The 24,126-nt window shown below is 42.3% G+C and overlaps 1 protein-coding gene across 2 annotated transcripts in view; it reads right to left on the reverse strand.

Moving 5' to 3' along the window:
• The window catches only part of CCNF (cyclin F), a 49,601-nt gene extending 26,244 nt beyond the window's left edge, over positions 1–23,357 (reverse strand). For both annotated transcript variants that reach the window (XM_073636620.1, XM_073636619.1), the window contains exons 1-4: positions 23,201–23,357; positions 4,494–4,648; positions 2,279–2,385; positions 1,805–1,872 (exon numbers count right to left, since the gene is read on the reverse strand). In XM_073636620.1, the coding sequence (XP_073492721.1) occupies positions 1,805–1,872; positions 2,279–2,385; positions 4,494–4,648; positions 23,201–23,354 (484 nt within the window). In that variant the 5' untranslated portion in view covers positions 23,355–23,357. The remainder of the gene's footprint in view (positions 1–1,804; positions 1,873–2,278; positions 2,386–4,493; positions 4,649–23,200) is intronic.
• Between the last annotated feature and the right edge of the window lie 769 nt (positions 23,358–24,126).

Raw genomic sequence — 24,126 nt, forward strand, 5'->3', positions numbered from 1 at the left:
TTTTCCTCTGAGTTTAGGCCGATATGTATTCTACATATTTTTGGTAAATAAACAAAAACAAAAAAAAAAAAAAAACAAACACGCAATAAGCATATATTGATTGGTTTGCGCAAAAGTTATAGCTCCTACAAAATCGAGGATAGATTTATGGCATTTTTATTATTTTTTTTTTTTTAACTAGTAATGGTGACGATCTTCAATTATTATTGTGACTGTGACGGACAGATCATACATTTATACAGCGATCAGAGCTAAAAATAGCCATTGACTACTGTATAAATGTCACTGGCAGGGAAGGGGTTAACACTAGGGGGGCGATCAAGGGGTTAACTGTGTTCCCTAGGTGTGTTCTAACTGTGGGGGGGGATGGGACTGACCAGGGGAGGAGACTGATCGGTGTTCCTACTTAGTAGTCTCTACTCCCCTGAGAGAACCAGGATTTGTGTGTTTACAGTCACAGATCCTGGTTCTCGCTCTGTCACGAGCGATCGCGGGAGCGTCTTAAAGAGCCTCTGGAAGCGTCTTAAAGAGCCGGCGTACAGCTACGACAGCGGAGCCAACCTGCTGCAGTGTAACTGCGGCGGCTGGTCCGGAAGCAGTTTAAAATTTAGTTCTAGTGTTTGAAGTAAAGTTTAAGTATCCACTTTTGCACATATAGGTAGGTGTGATGGAGAAACGCTCACAAACTTTTGGCCAAACAGTGTATATAAATCAGTGGTTTTTTAACCGGGGTGCCACGGAAACATCCCAGTCTGGGTGAGACCCTGTGTAAACTCCCACGCACAGAGAGGGGAAAGAGAGAGAACACACCGCACACCTCCTCCTGGCTGCTATGTGTACTATTGTCTGCAAAAAAAAAAAAGTGTGCGGGCCGCCCGCCAACCGATGACGTCATTGGTTCCCAAGGATACGTTGGGCGACACACATCTTTTTGTCTTTCCCGCAATAGTACGCATAGCAGCAGGGAGGAGGAGAGGGCTGTGAGGCGTGCTCTGTCTCCTCTTTGTGCAAGGGAGTTTACATAGAGTCCTTTTCACATCTCAGTGTGCAGGGTTTGATGCCCCCTATCTCCTCCCTACACTGTTTCTGTAGGAGGGGGGTTTTGTGCCGGGGGTGGGGTTGTAGTAGGAGGGCGTTTTTTGGGAGCGGGGTTTGCGCTAGGAGTGGGGACTTGTGCTAGGAGGAGATTTGGGGGGGGGGATTAGAGGGGGGAGGGGTTTGTGCAAGGAGGAGGAATTTGTGCTCTGGGGTGGGGGGTGAATTTGCGCTAGGATAAGGAGTTTGGGGGAGTGGGGACTTGTGCTAGGAGGGCATTTGTGCTAGAAGCAGGAGGCGGCATTAGAGGAGGGGAGTTTGAGGCGGGGTTTGTACTAGGAGGAGGAATTTGGGGGCGTGGGAGGGGATTTGTGCTAGGAGGGGGAATTGGGGAAGATCACTGAACTCTGCCTTACAGACTACATTTTAGGGCTTGTTTGCACCAGGTGCAGTGCGGTAACACATGGGAAATTGCATGTTTTTCTGTACCACAGAAAAATGTGCTGCTTTTGCAGTCCTGCGTGGGTGGCATTAATTCTTAATGATACCCCCATGAATCTAGCAAAATGCGTGTATGTATGTGCCCATTAAAAAACTGCAATGTGCGGGATCATGCAATTAAGCACATGCGAGCGCTTAGGACGCACCTCCTGGTGTGAACAAGCCCTCAGGCTGGTGAGCCCCAGGATTGTGCACATTTCTAAAAGATGCCTTAACTAAAAGGATTAAAAGATACTGATATAAATATTAAGACAAAAAAGGCACTTACAGCCCTCATTATACAAGTACGCGATTCCCAGCTTCACACAAGCTTCAAAGTTCCCACATTCTGCTGCCCTGAAGAAATCAGAAGAAAAAGAAGTCATTATCATGTACAGCAGTGCTTCTCAAACCCATCCCCATATGGTGTCCCATATTGGAAGATTCCCCCCCTCACCTTTTCTTCTGCTGACAACTCTATATTTTGCATTTCACCATCTGTCTCTGTGACAATGGTCACCAGAGAAAGTCAAGAGGGTAAATCTCCTGAACGGGGACACAGGCAGCAACATAAACCCAACAGGGTTTCTAAACCCTGCACATTCATTCACTTGAAGTCCCGAAAATATGTAAGCAGCAGCAGATGGACTCATCTCTTCACACTTCATTTATAACTAAAACTTCACCTTGGGTGGATTGAACTTTTAGTACCAAAAGAGAAAGAATTGATTTTTTTAGAGAAGTGCCAATTGTCTACATTTACCTTTCAAAGAGTTGCAGGTTTTCTGGAGAAGGCCACACGTCTTGAAAACAGGCTCGAGCCCAAACACTGCTGTGAGTGTCCACCAGGGACCTCAGGTGAGGATGAACCTAGAAACACAATAAAATCACATTAACCAATGCGAGCGGTATACCCCTTCCACCCTCCCAGGTACATTAAATAAGAAAATGACACACAGTGGCTTAGTGGATAGCACTTCTGCCTTGCAGCGCTGGGGTTCTCAATCTAAATTCCAACCAGGACACTATCTGTACGAAGCAGAGGCATAACCAGAACCTTCAGGGCTACAGTGCAAAAAGCCATGAGGGGACCCCCTGGCCTGACCTTCCATCGGTCCAGGGGGCCTTCCCTCCAAGCCCGGGTTCCTTTACTCCCACCGCAGGGCCCTTTAGAAGCCCCGGCTCACACTGCTGTGACTTATCATATGACACATTGGGGTTGATTTACGAAACTGAAGAGTGCAAATCTGGTGCAGTTGTGCATTGTAGCCAATCATGGAGTGGTTACAACAATTGGAAAAAGCCAAATACGATCAAAGTATATTCCACCCCTTTTATAATTTAGCAGTTCTGCAAGAACATCAATATCACCCCAATACTATAAGTATTTCAATCCATTTTCAGATTTTTTCAATAATAATATTTTTATTATTTTATTTATCAGTTCATCATCATTATTCTACTATTATAATTATTCTATAAACACTTTTTCTTTTTCTTATTTTTATTGTTATTTTATTTTCAATGAGTTTTCTTGTTCACCATAGTCCATTGAGGCTTTTTTATCTCCCTATTTCCCATCCTACTAGGTACGCATATCCCCTATTCTACCACATGGCTATTAAAGTTAGTGCATTCAATAGCATTAGTTCCAGCTACACATTCTACCTATACATGCCTTTTCCTTATGAGTTACAACAAAAAACCCCTTTTTTTTTCTTTCATAGATAACACTATCCTAATGGAAAATAGAACAAGTATCATCATCTCCTTTTTCCCATTCACATGTACACGGCGCAGTCTTGTGTAAAGTTTTGACACAGCTGTAGACGCTGACACACTAGCACACAGCATCCAGCTCATAGCCTATGCCTCACAGTGACAGACAGATCTCCCCCAATCCCAGCCCGTCTTAGACTATAACTCGTTCGACCAATCACGGGTCACGTTAGGCCTGAGGAAGGAGCGTAGCTCCGCAAACGCGTCGCCTATTCGCTACCCCTGCATGGACCCGGAAGTGCCTTCGCTCCCCCAGATCACACACAGTGCGTTCCAGCGGCCGGATCTGCCGTCCATACAGCAGCGCAGCCTGTCTCCACAGCGGAACGATATCTGAGGAGGTGACCGGATGATACCCTTGGGACACCTGGCACTACCTGTCCAACACTTTACATGCCTGATCATATGTACCTTTGTGAGTACCTGTTTTTAAAGATTTATTAAAATCCTTTTTTAATACTACACTTAGAGTGGCGCCATTGTTGTTCTTCTTCTACAGTTTCCAGAGGATTGCTTCTTCTTTACCAACAGGGCTGCCTTCTACAACTGTTTTAATTGGACTTTAACCCAGTTTCTTTTTGGACTCTAACAGCTTACAGTTTGCTGTTTGATTACCTATATAATTTTACAGTTTCAGATTGTTATTTCATGATATTATCTGTACAGTATCTAATCACCCCATTTATTTGCAGTTAGATTGTTTGGGGGCCACAACTGTTTTCTGACTATAGTGAACATAGCGCTCACATCTACATATTTCAATGGGTGCTGTCTTAATCAATGCAACTCAAGTCAGAAAGAAAAAAAAAAGTTTCCTGCACTAAATTTCTGCGACTTTGGTGCGATTGCATAACATTGTGGTCCTGTCTTTACGTCCCATAGCAGGCCCCTTCCTGCCATCTTGGGCCCCTCCCAACATCTCTTGCACATTCTATGCCGGTGGTGGAACTACCAGGGTTGCAAAGGTCCCACTTGCAACCGGACCCTGGAGTTCCACCACCTGCATAGCCTGTGCATGTTCTGTGTTAGTATAGCTTTTCCCCCCTTTTAGCGCTTGTCTGAATTGGCCCTAATATGTATGCGAGATTAGATTGCAAGCTCCTTGGGGGCAGGGACTGATGTGAATATACAGTAGGTAAAGTGCTGTGTAAATTGTCGGTGCTATAGAACTACTTAATAATGAAAGTTCATACTCTTACATTTCGCATTGAGAGGATATCCGTGGCAGGCAGGCACTCCAGGATATACAAGAGGACATCTTCTGGAAGATTGAGCAGCGTTAGAAGACGCGGACGTCGTTTCACCCTCCGCTTGGGTGGGGCCGTAAAGCATTTTGAGCAGCGACAATGCAGGACTGTAGGGAGAAAGACAGTATTAGAAGGCTAAGCTAAAAAAAATGATATTAAATGGGTAACTAAACCAACAGTAACAAATATAACCGCCTTTCTCTATGTAATACGATAACAGTCGGTGACGCTCCAAGCCTGGAGTATCAGTCTCCCAGGTTTACACTCAGGTGCTGCCACTAGGAGTGAATAAGTCGTGCACATGGGCAGAACAGTAGCCGTAGGACAGGCTGGTTACACACACACACATACACACACACACACACACACACACACACACGTACGTGCATAGCCAACAAGCCTGTGCTAGGGTGACAACACTGCTCTTGCAGAGGCAAAGGCTGTCAAGGTCACCAAGAATATTATGGACCGGCTTATGTCACCATGCAATCAACAATCTGCTTGCATATATTCATCATCCCTTCACGCCCCCATCAATCAGTTTTCTGCAGGAAATGAAGGGAACCGCTTGGTATTTCTGGGTATAATAGATCACGTGACAACACCGTGTCCAACGCAGTAAGGCATGTTGACCTAGAGCAGTGGTCTCCAAACCGTTGCCAGATTTGGCCCTTTGCTTGCATTTATCTGGCCCTTGGGGCACTATTTTAATCCACGAATACCAACAATGGGGCACAATTCTCCCCCACTGACACCAAGGGGCAGAATTCCTCCCAATGACACCAAAGATGGGGCACAATTCCTCCTTCTACTGACCATAAGCGCTATGTAAATTTTTTTACTCCTACTGACAAGTCTGGCAACCCCCTAAAGTCTAAAGCCTCATACACACACTGCTATTTTCTTTCGTTCAATCCAGCGGGCTGAATGAAAAAAAAAACTGATAGCTCAGGGCAGAGTGGCTGTACTAACAATCCGATGTTAGTACTACTAACAATCCGGTGTTAGCACAGCGATCTTCCCTATTGTTCTATTGTGTTCTGACCCCCACCAGAACACTCTGGATAGCCATTGGCTGAGAGTGCTGATCGGGAGTCAGTTGGCAGACCTTCTTTGGTCACGCCCCTTCAAAAGAAGCTGGTCAAACGGCCGGCTTCTGTCGGACCGGCTGCGGTACAAACGGGCCGAATGTTGGATGGTTTTTATTGAAGCGGCCGATGCTGCCCGACATTCGACCCGTTTATACAGGGCTTCAAGGACAGTAAAATGGCCCTCAGATTAAAAATTTTGGAGACCCCCTGGTCTAGATGATCTGAGGGGAAGTTTGGCCCCACCCTCTACTTGCCTGCAGCCTTCTGGGACACGTCACAGGTCCCAGAAGGCTGTGGGTCTATTCACAAGGAACAGTGTGGCTCGGGCATGCGCAGTAGGAAGCCGCAAGGAATCACATCCGGCTTTCTTTAATTAACATGTCGGTGCCGGGGACCACCTGAAGACTGCTGAAGAAGCGGCCCGGGTAAGGAGAGCTCTGGATACCTGGACAGGTAAGTGTCCTTTCATTAACCACTTTCCACCCAAGGTACGTACGTCCTCGGGTTTCAGTGGTTATACCGGGATGATGCCTGCAACTACATTCTTTTCAGCCAGTGATTCTCTTTCAGGCAGAACTGATCTGAGTGACTAATTAATTAGCCACTTAATTACTTCTGTGGGTGGCGGAAGAGGGTCCCACCCCCCTCCCACCGCTGCCTCTCCCGGCTCTCCTGTACCATCGTGGATGGTTGCCCTGTACAGAGAGATTTCTCCTCTCCCTGTAACCCAGGAGAGACAAGTAGTTCGTCACTTCTGGTTCCGCCCCTTTGTTTACCTGGCCACAAGCAGCCAGGAAACGGACCGGATCTCTGTCTGATTTGCTGCATGGGGGGGTAGCCAGAGGAGAAATTTGGGGTCTAATAGACCCCAAAACTCTCCATAAAGAGGACCTGTCATGGCCCATGCTGTCACAACGGATGTATGGGCAGACGCAATTTTAGGTATGTACTTACTTGGCGTAACATCTTTTACATCATCCCAAAAAAAAATTTGGGCTAACTTTAATGTTTTTTTTTTTTTTTTTTAATTCATGAAAGTGTCCCCCCCCCAAAAAAAATTGCATTTCAAAAACTGCTGCACAAATAAATACTGTGTGACATAAAAAATTGCAACACCCAACATTTTATTTTATGGAGTCTCTGCCAAAAAAAAAAAAAAATATATATATATATATATATATATATATCTATCATTTTTGGGGGTTCTAATTTTCTAGTAAAAAAAAAAAAAAAAAAGTTGATTTTTCCATGTAGGAGCGAAGTGTCAGAAATGGCCCGTGTACAAAGTGGTTAAAAAAAGTCAGCAGCTACAGTTTGTAGTTTCTGACTTTTATTTAATTTTTTTTTGGAAGAAGCTCTTTTTTAACCACTTCAGCCCTGGAAGGTTTTACCCCCTTCATGACCAGACCATTTTTTTTGCGATACAGCACTTTCTTTTGTTGGCATTTGATCACCTCTGCGGATTTAATTTTTTGCGCTATAAACAAAGAGCGACAATTTTGAAGAAAAAAAAAAAAAAAACACATTTTTTTACTTTCTGCTATAAAAAAAAAAAATCTAAATTTCTTCATCAATTTAGGCCAATATGTATTCTGCTACATATATTTGTTAAAAAAAAAAAATCCCAATAAGCGTATATTGATTGGTTTGCACAAAAGTATCCCGTCCACAAACTACGGGATATTTTTATGGCTTTTTTTTTTTTTTTTTTTTTATTACTAGCAATGGCGACGATCAGCGATTTTTAGCGTGACCGCAACATTACGGTGGACAATTCGGAACCTGACACTTTTTTGGGGGACCAGTGACCTGATTACAGTAATCAGTGCTAAAAATATGCACGTGCGCCACCCAGTGGCTATTGCACGAAATGACATACAGGTACGCAATTTTGCGCAATAGCGGCAACCTGCTGCAGTAAATATGCAGTAGGCATGTGGTTAATGTAATGCAGAGCAATGCTTGCAGTGGCCCGTGTGCCAATAGAAAAGAAAAGGCAGCAGTATAAAGTTATATATGCATGGCTGCTTGGTATGTGCCTGGGTGTGATAAGAGTCCATCTATCCTTTAATTCAGTTCTGCTATCATTTGCTACAATGTCACAATCTTAATTAGAATCCCACGCACACTCCTAATGCTGCATCTGGCAGATTTATAAGTAATGGCTTTGCATTAGCTCGGCAATGTTCCTTGAAAAGTTTGAATTAAAAATAATAACCACAGCTTTAAGTCATTGTCACACTCCGTCACCGATCGCTGCATATTATCCGCGGGAGCTTTATTCCATTTTAAGGTTTAAAAAAAAAAAAAAAAAAAAAAAGAAAAAGCAGAGTTGTATAAATCAAGGCATGCGTCAATACACACGCCGGCACAAAATCCTTCATTGCGGTGTAATGGGACTGTATTCCGGCAGCTTTATGAGCTCCTACTGACTGCAGTATCAATGACTCAAACATCGATGGTTTTTTACACTTCTTTGACGCGTACAAAATGTACTCCCAACATCTGTGTTTAGTCCCCCAGGAACAATAATGCGTCCAATATCTAGTGCTTCTCTCTAGTGGTCACAGGTGTCAGCAGTCATTTAGAATCCTGTGCTGTGCCGAGAGACCGACTGTCAACACAGTGCTGACAGCATCGATCGCAGAGGGCCCCTGGTGGAATGGTAGAAGCTTTTGACCATGTCACAGATTTCAAAGTGTATATCTCACCAGAGGAACTGTTAATGGAAAGGCGGAAACCTTTAAAGGAGGTTGTAAAACTCAAAAAATAAAATGAATAAAAACCTGCAAGACAAAAAGACACAACAAGCTAGTATACATCGCATACTAGCTCATTATGAAATACTCACGTTAGAACGAAGCCTTGGATCTGCACACCACTCACACATCTGACATGTTTCCCGGAGTTACTTCCGGGTTCGTGGGCTCTGGTGCGGTGATTGGCCAGAGCCGTAATTACGTCACTCACACATGCGCGCGGGTGTCGCCGCTCACGGCACGGGCCGTTCCTTCAGTGCGCCGATGACGTCGGCGGCAATGCATATAGTAAATATCTCCTAAACGGTGCAAGTTTAAGAGAGATTTGCAGTACCTACAGGTAAGTCTTATTATAGGCTTACTTATAGGTACAATTAAAGAGGAAGAGGAAGACTTTGTCTCCTCTTTAAATTTGACGTGTGCTGTAAGTAGTCATTAACCATGTCCCACCTGTAGGACACCATATGACATTGTGGACTTGAAGTGGAGATATCTGGATGATGCCTTCAGCTACAAGCATCATCCAGATATCTTTCTTTTCAACCAGCAATTCTCTACAATATAAAAGCCATCCTAGTTGCCGATTAGCCGCTGGATTGCTTTTATAGGCAGCAGGAGGGGATGCCCCCCTCCCTCCGGGATCCGTTGGCTGGTTACCACAGAGCTAGCTGTGGACCAGATGGTCCCCAGCAAGCTCTATGATCCTAGGAGGTCGGAATCAACATTATGACATGTCGGATGTAAATCATTGCCATTTTTTCCCCCTAGAAGGCAGAGATCTATTTTTTTTTTTTGATCTCATGCTTTCCAGGGTAGAGGAGATATCTGGGGTCATATAGACCCCAGATATCTCCTCTACCCTGGAAAGCATGAGATCAAAAAAAAAAAAAAAATTGATCTCTGCCTTCTAGGGGGAAAAAATGGCAATGATTTATATCCGACATCTGGGGTCATATAGACCCCAGAAATCTCCATAAAGAGGACCTTTGGGGATGTTTACATTTCTTGCGATAGGAACAAAAGCGATCAAAATATTTTTTTTATCTTAAAAGGGACAGTGTAAAAAGAAAAAACACATTTTTGTTTAACCCCTTGGTGCCAGCCACACGCAAATATGCAGCCTCTCAGCAGGGGGGCCTTGGCACATAGTGGCCGCATATTTGGGCGAATGCAGCTGTGCCAAGAGCAGGTGCCCTGCGCGCTCCCGGCAGTTACTGGTGGCTAACTGAAAGCTCATGATTGCTACTTGCGATTGGGAGCCACGATCACATCCTCATAAACTCCGCCTCTCACGCCTACATATGTAAACTGTATTTGCACCACACATGTGAGGTATCGCTGCGAACATTATAGCAAGAGCAATAATTCTAGCACTAGACCTCCTCTGTAGCTCTAAACAGGTAACCTGTAAAAAATGTTTAAAGCATCACCTATGGAGATTTTTAGGTACTGAAGTTTGGCGCTATTCCACAAGCATGAGCAATTTTAAAGCATGACATGTTAGGTATTGATTTACTCGGCTTAACAGCGTTAATATTTTCCCCTAAAAATTGGGTTATAGATTTTGTTTTTTTGCATTAAAATATGATTTTTCCCCCAAAAATTGTGAAAAAAAAAAAAAAAAAAATGCAGCACAAATACCATTTGACATAAAAATTGCAACGACCACTTTTTTTTTTTTAGTGCTTCTGCTAAAAAAAAAAAAAAAAAAAAAAAAAAAAGTTATATAATGTTTGGGGATTCTGAGTAATTTTCTAGCAAAAAAATTACAGATTTTTACACAGAAGAGAGAAATGTCAGAATTGGCCTGGGTGGAAACTGGATAAGCTATATGAGAGATATATATATATATATATATATATATATATATATATATATATATATATATATATCAATAATCACAAAGGATATAGCTCAACTTTGTGTGTACCAAATGCCTTTGCAAACCCAGATATTGTCTTGTAAAATGTAGCAGTGACATCACTGTGCTGTACACAGCCTGTGCAGAGAGCAGGTGTGGGAGGGGCCCAGCAGGCTCAACCCACTACAGGCTGCCTGCAGAAAACGTCAGGAGGGGGCGGAGACAAGACCTGTCACCCTGCACGAGGAGAGAGAGCAGCAGTGAGCAGTCTTTATTACCGCATAGATCTGGAAGAAATACACAAAGCACACCAAGATTCAGGGCCGGTTCACACCACATGCAGTCCAGTACGTTTTTTTTCTGCACATGGACAGTAGGTTACATGGATTTCAATAGCAAAGTTCACATCAAAGCGGCTCTCCGTGGGGGCACCCAATGAAGAGGAGGGGCCTGGAGCGCCAACGGGGCACCCCAGAAGAGGAGAATCAGGGCCGCTCTGTGCAAAACCCTTGCACAGAGCAGGTAAGTATAACATGTTTGTTATTTTCATTTTTTTTTTTAAATGTGAACCTTTACAACCACTTTAAGGGCACAATCACATGTGTTTTAATCTCTGAAGAGTGATCAACATTGGACTGCCCTTCAAAGAGGAGGGGTTGTATCACCTCCTCACTGCTTGTTTTAACCCCTTGAATCCTGTACTAGGATGCTGCAACTGTGTGCGGCATGTGAACAGCCTACCTACCCCCCATCCAATCTTTGTGTTATGGAGGCTAAAGAGAAGGGAAAGTTTATGGTGCCACCTGTCAACTCAACATGCCACGTTACAGGTGCAGCGATGCAACATGTGAACAGCCAGCTCTAGCTATTTGTAGGCTGGGGGGGGGGTGTAAAACCACGGCTCAACTCCCTGTTTTTACCATCCACATGTATGAAAGCGGTCAAAGTGAAGGGATTGTTTCCTAATAGGACAGCCAACAGATGTGTGCAGAGCAGATCCAGGTGACCGCACACACCTGAACCAGAGCAATGCCAACACTAGCGATTCATATCCTATGCAGAGCATCGCAATTATACAAATAGAATGGTACAAGCTCTATACAAGCCACCCTGATTGTACATTATTCATGAAAGCAGCTGGTCCTCCTCCCTCCATTGTCCCCACCATATGCTGTCAGTTATACATCTCTACATTTAAAAGGAAATGCATTCTTGCGGGTCATGTGAGTCTGTTGATGGCATGCTGCCAGCGGATATCTAACACCCGTCTGACCTAACAGTTATAAATGAAATGTGCAATGTGTGGGCTCACTAATATGTGAGAGATGGGGAGCTTCCTCTTCCAGATTTCAAAAAGCGAGACGGAACTTCCCCACGCCAACACTCTTCAACTGCCGATTACAGCATGGCGAGCTTGTGCTGCCCGAGCAGAGAGGGTGGCTGTCTGCGACACCAATAGCCCTGATCATACCAAATACACGATGTACTTCTACCGTATATTATTTTATATCTGCCAGGCTCACACATGGGATCATAAACAGCAGCACCCGAGCGATTTGAATTGCGGGCAGAATCGTGGCACGAGGGACGTGTTTGCAATGCCATTATTTCTCAACGGCACCCTAAACATGGTGCGATTCTGCCGCCATTGTCGCATGACAAAATCACAGGAGGTGTGTCGCTCAAAAAGTTCCGAAACTTCTTTTGTGCGACACACGATTTTGAGCGCGACAATCGCAGCAAAGAAACTGAACTGCGTTTTGAGTGCCACTGAGAAACAATGGCATCACAAACCTGACCCGCATTCTGCCACGATTCTGAATCGTGGGCAGAATCGCTGCAATTCAAATTGCCCAGGTGTGACTAGAGCCCAAGAATATTTTTTTTCCCTTTGACCCGAGTATGCATTTCCAAGGGCTCTAATGGACGAACAGGGTGAAGGTTTGTCTCTATATCTATCTATCTATCTATATATATATATACACACACACACACACATACACACTTTTTATTCCTTCAACATTTAATACATGACAAAAGCATCCCAGAGCACTATGGGTTAGCTAAAGAAACGTCAAAGCAGATGCAGCTTGCTTTAAGGCCGGTGTTCTATCAGATTATTACCACTACCCATCGGACCGTGTAACGGAAGCGACTTTCCGACCAAAAAATACTTACTGCGCATGTGCTATGCGCTCCACGGCGCTATGCGTTTCACACATTTCTCCACTTCACTAGCAACAGAGCCAGATTGGCTGACAACAGTGGCAGTGGACATCTTACTACACCCAGCTACGGCTTGAATTTCAGAGTAATTTCAGTAATAAAGTGAGTGTATATAAATATAGTATATAGACATCTCTGATGCGGTTTAATTTTGAAAGCCTAATGCCCCGTACACATGACATGATTAGCGGAAGAATGATCGTCCGTTTTTTTTTTTTTTTGCATGCTAATCTCACGTCGAATCTGATGAGTTTACTAAAGTCACGAAAATTCCCGTACGACAGAATAAAAATTCTGAAGTCATGTCATGTGTTGTAAGGCATTTGTATTGCATTTTTGAACGATAGCTGTACTGATTAAACGAAAATCGTACGATCTGGCATCGTACGAAAAAAAATTTCCGTGCATGTCCGATAGAATAATATCGTATAAACTGTCCTGATCGGCTCTCGAAAGCTCTGTACTAACGATCCGAATGCAGAATTTTTCTTACGATTTTCGGATCGTGTGAGCGCTGAGCAGTGCGGGGTGTACCAACATGGCTAGCATTGGTAAATGGATAGGCAAGTACTGTATATCATATGTATTTGTTTTAAACCATTTTTTTTTTTTTTACATTTCTTCAGTAACTTCCTGGTTTCCAGTCCTAGGCAAATGAAGTCATACATCCCAGGAGTCTTCTGGGGGGGATTTCTCAGCTAAGCACACCTTCCTGCTTGTATGCCTGAGCTGAAGGCAGATGGATTCCAGGAAGTCAATGCTACTTGAATCATCTACCCTTACTTAAAGTGGAGTTCCACCCAAAAGTGGAACTTCCACTCATCAGATTCCTCCCCCCCTCCGGTGACACAGTTGGCACCTTTCAGGGGGGAGGGGGGTACAGATACCTGTATATTACAGGTATCTGTACCCACTTCCGGCGTAGATAGCCGCAGAATCTGCGGTTATTTACGCCACTTCCTGCTCCCTCCCCGCTGCCTGCTGGGAAACACACGGGTCCCAGAGGCAGCAGGGAGCATTCGTATTGCGCGGCGCGACTCGCGCATGCGCAGTAGGGAACCGGGAAGTGAAGCTGCACGGCTTCACTTCCTGATTCCCTTACCGAAGATGGAGGTGGCAGCACCCAGAGGACGGAGAGACGCTTCGACCTCGGGTGCCGACATCGCGGGCGCCCTGGACAGGTAAGTGTCCATGTTTTAAAAGTCAGCAGCTGCAGTATTTGTAGCTGCTGACTTTTAAAACAAATTTTTTCGGCGGCGCTCCGCTTTAAGATTGTCATGGCCAGAAATGCTGGGGGGGTGTTTTTCAAAGTGATTTCTCAGCAAAATAAAGCCCAAAGACATGGATGGGTGGGGTAGTTTGCTTTGAATATTAAAAATGAATTAAAGTGGTTGTAAACTGCAAGACAAAGGCAAGACAAAGGCATAATGAGCTAGTATGCATAGCATACTAGCTCATTAATGAACTACTTACCTGAGATCAAAGCTTCCGCAGCCATCCTCGTACATGCCATTGCTTAAGTGCGCATGTGCTGATGACGTCGGCACATGCAAATACAGGGGATATCTCCTAAACTGTTCAGGTTTAGGAAATATCTGGGGTAGCTACAGGTAAGCCTTATTATAGGCTTACCTGTAGCAAAAAGTGGTCTGTAAGGGTTTACAACCACTTTAAAGCTTTTTTTACCCCAACATTTCATATTCCTGATATGTGCCTGGTGTACCATGTACTTGTATGAGAAAGTATCCTGTTCTCTTTGTATTGCTTCCTTTGTGTGAAATCCCTGGTGTTCCTGCCAGTCCCCTTGATTTCCTATTAAAAACTGACCACACTAAGCAGGAGAGCACAGCGTGGTCAGTTCTCTAGCTGTGCTGGGAACTCAGTGTGTGCTCTCCTCCAATGATCAGACTTCTCCGGACGTGCCCCTGCTGCACAGCCATTCACTGGGAAGCTCAGTGTGCTGCTGCTTCTCCTCCTCCTCCAGCTCTTATGCAGCTGAGAACAGAGGGAATGTGATCACTTATAAAAAAGGGGGAAAAAAAGTATTTATAATGTTTGCTTTTTATATCTATAAACAAATGTTTTGCATTTCATTTCTATTTTAAACTGAATGGGTTTTTTTTTTATAAGGTGACCGTTTACAATCACTGTAAATAGTAGTTCCACTTTAAGCCAGCCATAGATGGATTGAGTTCAGCAGGGACCAGCTGAGATTTGATTTGTCTTCGGGCAGGTTGGTTGTACCAAAGTCGAGCCATCGATCAACTTCAGTACAACCAGCCTGATGTTTTTTTTTACCTACAATTACTGCTGGCAGCTCTAGCCCCTAGCACTAATCATTGAGTTCTGCTGGCCGGGAAGGCTTCCTGCAGAACACAATAGCGCAGTGGGAGGGATTTCCCCATCAACACTGACTGTTTTGATGGGAAAAAAAATGAGTGATTTGTTTTCCTTCAACTTGTGGTAGAAAGAAAGAAACTTGAATAATCCATGGCTTGCCTTACTTACCCCAGTTCCTCACTTCCACAGGCTTCCTCCTCACTAAGATTGGCCCCCGCAGCCTCCTCTCCCAGCCACTGTGATGTCATCAAGTAGCCATGAGCTCCGCACTGTAGGTGGGGATGTCATAAGACTGTCCATAACTGGAAGCATCAGGGAGAATATTGGAGTGCCAGCTGCCAAGGGAAAGGGGAAACGGCAATATGCTGCTACCCAAGGCATCATTGCAGTGATGATGGCGGGGGGGAAGGTTGCGTTCACACATTTGCTATGCAGGAACCAGCGTAATTTTGGTGCAAATGCAATTTTAGCCATAGAGTTTGTATGGCAAAATTTGCATTGCAGACATCACAGCAATGCGGTGCAAATCACACGCGATGCCTGTGTTCGCACTAGGGCTGCAACTAACGATTATTTTCATAATCGATTAGTTGGTCGATTATTGTTTCGATTAATCGATTAATCGGTTAATAACCTTAAAAAAAAGTGTGGTGTATAATTTAGTTAGTATGTAAAGTTTTTTTAAAAAAAAACAATGTATTCTTAAATATCTCTATGCAGTGGTAAATATAAACAACCAACTATATGGTTAGGGAGCAAAATATTAAATCCACTCTGAGAATAACAGACAGAAGAGATATACTATATATACACTATTAGAAGAGAAATACAGTTTTTGGCCAATTTGTTGTTGGGCAGATTAAAAAATACAAATTGCTGCAAAAACAAATTACATGCTTTTCTGCAGCTTCTCCATTGAAGTATATTGAACCAAAAAAGCACCGTTTTGCGTTAAAAAAAAAAAAAAAAGTCCCTGACCCTTTCCAAATACGCAGCGGCTGAAAAAAAGTATAGTTGTGAACGTGTCCTATAGAAAACCATGTTAAATGAACTGTAGTGTGTTTCTGCAAAAAGCACCAAAAAACACAAAGATGTAAACCAGGTCTAAAATGTTTAGTAACATAATGGGGTTAAAAAAAACTAAAATGAGCCCTTTATAGTACAAAAAAAGCAAATGATCACTACTGTAAGGGGTTAATTTTTTTAATGTAGAACTGTGAAAGTAATATTTACAGTAGCGATTATTTGCTCTTTTTGTACTATAAAGGGCTAATTTTATTATTTTTAACCCCATTATGTTACTGGCCGATTAATCGATTATGAAAATAGTAATCGATTAATTTCATAATCGATTAGTTGTCGATTAATCGATTAGTTGTTTCAGCCCTAGTTCGCACCACTGTGAACCCAGCAAAATACCCAGGGCATATACAAGCAAATAACCTTTGATGGGGGAAGTCTAAGACCCCCATACAAACTGTTAGATTTTCTGCAGATTTTTGTCTTCAGATTTACCAAAAATATGTAGTGCAAGTGCCTGCCTGACTGCATACAAATTGAAACTCTTAAGGTTTGACCTCATATTTATATGGTTTTGGTAAATCTAAAGACAAAAATCTGCAGAAAATCTAATAGTGTGTATGGGAATTTCTTTTGTTTTCCCTTTAAAGCGGTTTGCCTGACTGTAATGTCTAATGCAGGCATCTGATAAGAAATGACTCAGTGCTGTGGTGACTCACTAAGTTCTGTAAACTGCATAGCCGACATTTTTTTTTAAATGCTTTTTTTTTTTTTTTTTTTTTTTTTTTTAAAAAGAGAAACAAACAAAAACAAACAAAAAAAAAAAAGTGCCACCTGCTGGTTAAAGATATGATTTTTTTAAAAAAAATACCCTAATAAAGAAAACATGCAGAAACCAGTACAAATTCCATACGTGGATTAGGAGGGGGATTTTCTCACCTATTATGCCAAACTATCACAAGCATAAATAAAAAAAATGTATGGGAAAAACAAGAGAAAAAAAAAAAAAAAAAAAAACACAACCCCTTCACCTTACTCTTCAAATGAATCACTGCTATCACTTGAGCTCACCATGGTATCCCTGGAAATCTGAGGATCCCGCACTCATTCTCATGCAATTTGGCTCTCTCTCAAAAGCGCTCTGAGCGGCTCATGAGCTGATGGACTGCACTGGAATCGGATCGCATGGGGTGTTCACACCTATGTGATCCGATTCCTGTGCCATTTCACAGTTCACACTGCAATCTGCGAACCGATTTGGAGAGTATCATTAGCTTTACATAGACACCCGAAACGGTTGTCAGCATGAGCCGCCTGCGATTCAGATGCAATGCGGGAACCTGCAATGGGTTTCCCGCATCCCATCAGTGTGAACCCAGCCTAAAAGAGATCAAAAAAATTAAACGGAAAGTGTAAAAAAAAAAAATAAAAAAAAATTTAAAAAAAAAAAAAAAAAAAAAAGGGAAAATTTTTTTTTAAAGCACGCCTATCCCTCCGCGCTCAGAACCAACGTATACACAAGTCGTGCACGCACATGTAAACGGTGTTCATACCACACATGTGAAGTATTGCCATGAACATAAGACCCCTCTCACACTGGGGCCACGGCAGCGCTAAAGCGTTGCTCATTTTCGCGGCGCTTAGCGCTGTTTAAGTGGCGCTTTTAACCCCAAAAAAGTGGTTACAAGCACCCGTGTTGCTCTGCTTCCGAAACGCTTTTCATTCATTTCAATGAGCAGGGCGTTTTGGAAGCGCCAAATACAGCACTCCTAAACCGCCCCAAAGATGCTGCTTGCAGAATTTTTCCTAACCTCCCGCAAGCACACCGCCCCATTGTGAAAAGCCACACTGAAATGAATAGGAGGCGTTTTTCAGGAGCTATTTCTAGCGTTAAAATGCCTTAAAACCACCTCAGTGTGAAAGGGGTCTTAGAGTGAGAGCAAGAATTCTAGCGCTAGACGTCCTCAGTAACTCTAAACAGGTAACCTGTAAAGGCGTTAAAAATCTCTATAGGCAACACTTTCAAGTACCGTAGTTTGTCCCCATTCCACAAGTGTGCGTAATTTTAAAGAGCGATATGTTAGGTATCTATTTACTCGGCGTAACATTGTCTTTCATATTATACAAAAAAATTGGGTTATATATATATTTTTTGTTTTTATTTTTGATTAAAATGTATTTTTTCCCGAAAAAATTGTGTTTAAAAAAACCACTACGCAAATACCGTGTGACATAAAAATTGCAATGATTGCCATTTCATTCCCTAGGGACTCTGCTAAAAAAAAAAAAAAAAAAAAAAAAAAAAAAAAAAAAAGGTATAAAATAATATATATATATATATACACACACACACACACACACCCCGTGTATTTGGTACATATACATATATAATTTTTTTTATAACTTTAACATTTAATACATGACAAAAGCATCCCGGAGCACTATGGGTTAGCTAAAGAGACATCAAAGCAGATGAAGTTAGAGATAGATAGATAGATATATATCTATATATAGATATATATCTCTATCTGGGAGTTCTAAGTAATTTTCGAGCAAAAAATACTGATTTTATCTTGTGAACAAAAAGTGCCAGAAAAGACCCGGTCTTCAAGTGGTTATGGATCAAACTTTCTGGTCTTTATGAGTTAGGTTTCTTATTTTACGTTAATAGCATTCACATGTACAGAGCATATGAACGAGTGCAAAATGATGCCGTCGTGCTTACGGCGCCATTTATTGTTAACAGCAACCCAAAACGCAGCAAAGACGCAGGTTTTTCGTTTGAAGCTCAAGGAGGTGCATGAGCCTCGTTGCCACATTTTGTCATGTGTGGGGGGGCAAAAAAAAAAAAGCATGCAAACGTGCGATACCCGACGGCGTGAACGGGGATAAATCCAAACTGCTGTTAAAGAAAAATTGAGGTGCCACAGCTTTGTTTTTTTTCAGTTTTAGTAAGTGATGTAAAAAAAAAAAATGTAATCAGTGGGATACCTATATTATGATATATAGTGAATACGGCCCACGTGACTCCATACATACCATTGATAAATGAGCACACCCTTTCAGGAAGAGATTACTCAATGATCCCCGAGCCCTCCCCACACACCCAGACCAGCTACTGGCTGCCAGTAAGTTTATTTTCAAACCTCCCCCGCCCAACACTCACAGCGCATTCACAATCAATTAACCCCCCCCCCCCCCATCCACAAAAACCAACAATTGTACTTCATGTACTCTCGCCTATTTACATCTGAATCCAGACAATGGCCAAATACCAGCAGACTCCATATGAAACTCCCAGCCCAAAACTCAGCCTAATCATCTACTAAATGTAGTATACAAAGATTGCACCTTTTATACAATGATCAAACACACTGCACAATTATCTGGGCTTTTTACATAAATAGATCACACGACCTATTGTCATTTTTATATGCAATCAACACAAATCAAGTCACTTTTTATACAAAGATCTCTCACATCACACAATCAATTGTACTGGTTTTACACACACAACTGTACTGTATACAAAAAGATTACAGTTTATTGTGTTATTTTATACACAAAGATCACACACTTTACACAATTTATTGTACTTGTGTTTTCAAAAACGACTGAACTTTTTATAATATATATATATATATATATATATATATATATATATATATATATATATATATATATACATACATACATACATACATACATACATATACACACACACACACACACACACACAAGCTTTTATCCTTGTTTTACATAAAGATCACACAAACACACACAACTGTACTTTATACATGAAAGATTTCATGTATCACACAATCGTATCTCTTTTATAGAAAGATCTCACACACTATACAACTCACTGCACAAGATCACATACTTTTTTCCAAAGGGATCACACACAACTGTGTAATATGCGGGATCTTTAAAAGTACAACAAAAATTGAGGAGCGTGCGATATTTGTGTATAATGTATAAAAAGTACAACGAATTGCGTGGTGTGTGTGATCTTTGAAAAAAAAAAAAACAAAAAACAAAAAAAAGTACAATAAATTGTGTGACGTGTAAAATCTTTGTATATAACCATACAATAAATGGTGATATTTGTGAGATCTCTGTAAAGTACAATAATCCCTCGTTCACATTGGAGCAGTTTGTCTTGCAATTTGACAGGTCAAATCGCACGACAAGTCACACCCTATTGCCGACAGTCGCACTGTTCAAAGTGGTGCGACTTCGAACTTCGCACCAATTTGAAAAAGTAGTTCCTGCACTGCTTTTGCCGATTCCAGGTGCAACTTGCATATCTGTGGATGAAGCCGCACAGATGTTTTCCAAGTTGCACTGACACGCGGCTTTGAAATTGTGCAATTTCAGATGAAGTCGCACGGTTTCAAAGCCGCAGTCAATGTCAATGAGGACTAAATGATGATATGTGAGAGATCTCTGTATATAAAAGCACAATACATGGTGATATGTATGAGATCTCTGTATATAAAAGTACAATACATGGTGATATGTATGAGATCTCTGTATATAAAAGTACAATACATGGTGATATGTATGAGATCTCTGTATATAAAAGTACAATACATGGTGATATGTATGAGATCTCTGTATATAAAAGTACAATAAATGGTGATATGTGTGAGATCTCTGTATATAAAAGTACAATAAATGGTGATATGTATGAGATCTCTGTATATAAAAGCACAATACATGGTGATATGTATGAGATCTCTGTATATAAAAGTACAATAAATGGTGATATGTATGAGATCTCTGTATATAAAAGCACAATACATGGTGATATGTATGAGATCTCTGTATATAAAAGTACAATAAAAGGATGTTTGTATGAGATTTCTGTATATAACAGTACAATAAATGGCGATGTGTGAGATCTCTGTATAGAAAGGTACAATAAATTGTGATATGTACGAGATCTCTGTATATAAAAGTACAATAAATGGTGATATGTGTGAGATCTCTGTATATAAAAGTACAATAAATTGTGATATGTACGAGACCTCTGTATATAAAAGTACAATAAATTGTGATATGTACGAGACCTCTGTATATAAAAGTACAATAAATGGTGATATGTATGAGATCTCTGTATATAAAAGTACAATAAATGGTGATATGTACGAGACCTCTGTATATAAAAGTACAATAAATGGTGATATGTACGAGACCTCTGTATATAAAAGTACAATAAATGGTGATATGTGAGAGATCTCTGTATATAAAAGTACAATAAATGGTGATATGTACGAGACCTCTGTATATAAAAGTACAATAAATGGTGATATGTGAGAGATCTCTGTATATAAAAGTACAATAAATGGTGATATGTGAGAGATCTCTGTATATAAAAGTACAATAAATGGTGATATGTGAGAGATCTCTGTATATAAAAGTACAATAAATGGTGATATGTGAGAGATCTCTGTATATAAAAGTACAATAAATGGTGATATGTGAGAGATCTCTGTATATAAAAGTACAATAAATGGTGATATGTATGAGATCTCTGTATATAAAAGTACAATAAATGGTGATATGTGAGAGATCTCTGTATATAAAAGTACAATAAATTGTGAGACATGTGTGGGATCTTTCTATAAAAGAAGTACAATTCATGTAATTTTATTTATATGCAAACCACACAATTCTCTTCACTTTTCATACTAAGATCACACACACGACACAATTCGACTTTTTTTATATATAGAAAGATCTCACAGTTTATTGTACTTTTTATATACAACTCACACATTTTATATCACAACTTATACAGAGCTGGAAGACAGAATTCTGGAAACTGTTACATTACTATGTAAAAAAAACAGAAACAATGTATAGATTCTATAGAGGAGAAGTGAAGTCATTGGACATGCTGGGACTGGAGGACTTTATTAATGGAGGGTCTTCCAGTAGAAGGAACAAGTAGGGGGCTTCTAGGAGAAGTGCCCAGTAAGTAATGCGATTCCCTCCAGGCATGCAGCCAATCAGATGTGACAATTCTGGAGAGAAGCTGCCCCTCCTCCTCCTCAACTCTCCACCAACTTTGGAGGGAGATTTAAACTGCTTAAAGCAGGAAGTGGCTGACTATTGGGGCAGAGGGCTGAGCACAGCAGGGGGGGCACAGACAGGCCACACTGCAGAATTCCAGCACTTCATTATAGGAGTTTGTATAAATCCATCACCCCCCCCCCCACTCCAATATACATTGTCATACTAAAGGGAGGGAAAAGTTTACCAATAGTCATCAACCTGTTGCTAGAAAGAGGGAACTACAAGTACCAGGAATCCCTGATATAGTACAGAGACATGCTGGGACTTGTAGTTCATCACAGTTTATTAATACAAGATTTTCAATCCTGAGATCTGAACAAACGCCACTGCCGCCCCCCCAATCATATAATGATCCTTTTAGATCGTTATTCTGAAAAAGGGAGGGAACAGTTTACCAATAGCCACCAACCTGAAGGAACTACAAGTATCAGGAAGCCCTGAAAGAGGATAAAGAGACATGCTGAGACTTGTAGTTCATCATTATAAAATTTCCAATCCTGAGATCTGCCCCCCCCCCCCCCCCTATAAATGATCCTATTATATCTTTATTCTGAAAAAGGAGGGAAGTCCACTAACAGCCATCAACCAGTCACTACAGGGGGGAACTACAAGTACCAGGAAGCCCTTATAGAGGATACAGAGAGAGACATGACGGGACTTGTATTCCTCCGGTATATCACAGCTCAGAAAGTACAAGATCATCCACGGTTATCAGAGCAGGGTTCACACCCAGCTGGCCATACACTATGCAACCTCACTGTACAATCTTTTAGATTCATCAAAACTAGGAACCCCCCCCAACAAATCAGTCAGGCCGATGGGAGACCTAAACAAGATTGTACAATCAGATTGTATAGTATTATTAGAGGAGGGGGGGCAATTATTATTGGAGGGGCAGTTAGAAATCGGGATAAGGACCCCCCCCCCAGCATAAGAGGACCTGTCACCTGAGATCTCGTACTAAACTCTCCCTGCTGGACATCAGATGTCCAATTATAAATGGTAGAGTTCCTATAGCTGGGGAAACTTCTAAACCCAGCAGACCCTACACTATACAATCTGATTGTACAATCTCTGGTACAGGGGGTTTTGTCCTCAGTCTATGGGAGATCGTACAGTGTATCATCAATCTATAGTAGCCGATACAATCAGATCGTACAGTGCACGATCAGGTTTAGCAGAGGAAATCCTGGGGATAAGGGGAGCTGTTTCACCCAGTTTGTTGAGTGATTGTAGTTGGGTGGCAGCAAATCCCAGGGACAGATGACAGTAACTTACCGCCTCCCTTCATCCTGGTAGGTGGGTGAGGTAGATGGATGGAGAACAGAGTGCAGCGCGGCCTCCTGGTCCAGCAGTCAGATTCCGGTGTGATCTCCCAGCCGGGGCCGCGCTTCCACCACCTCTCAGGCCACACCCCCTCCCCCATTGCCATTCACTATACTACTATGAAAGCTTCGCCACGCCCCCTATCCTGCGACTAGCCTATCGCTGCACGCTAAGAAAGGGCGGAAGCGTTTCTATGGAAACCCAGCAGAAATTCCGAAAGCTTTACATTTGATACTGTTACCTCGGTGTGCACTCAAAACTAAACACACTGCTCGGTGTGCCAAGTGAGTCAATGCTCGCTGTACCTGTTGGTGCGCCAGCACCACTATATCACGTAATTCGGGGCAGTACTGCGCGGCGTGCCCTTAGTAACCATGGCGGCGAGGCGGTCCACGCCGAGTAAGCCACGCCTTGTCCCAGAGGGCAGCGCGTATTTTTTTGAACTTCAGGCAGGCTTGCTGGTATTGGCCTGTGGGCGGGCCGGACCTGTTGCGTGCTGGCGTCACGTGGTGCGCCCAATCAGAGGGAAGCCGGAAGCGGCAGAGGTTATCTGAGGACTGAGTTGTACTCCAGCACGCGCTAGGGTGAAGCCCGCGAGGAAATTCGAAACACGCTGGGGTTCTGATTGGGCGGGGGGCGGGGCTCGGCTCTTTAAACTGGGAGGAGGGGCCTGAGGATGGTTCTGCGACTTCTCAGTTACCATGGTAATGGAGAGGAGGGGCGTGGAGACATGTCCAGTCCAGGGAGTGTATAGGAAAAGTCAGACCCCTTCCTCCTCCATCACAGAGGGCCCCTCTAGACAGAACCATTAGGGCCCATTCACACCATATTGATTGGCTTGTGCTGGGCGTCCTACGCATGGGGCAGCATTGTGCTGC

This window comes from Aquarana catesbeiana, linkage group LG06, assembly GCF_042186555.1.
Source record: "Aquarana catesbeiana isolate 2022-GZ linkage group LG06, ASM4218655v1, whole genome shotgun sequence".
NCBI lineage: Eukaryota > Metazoa > Chordata > Amphibia > Anura > Ranidae > Aquarana > Aquarana catesbeiana.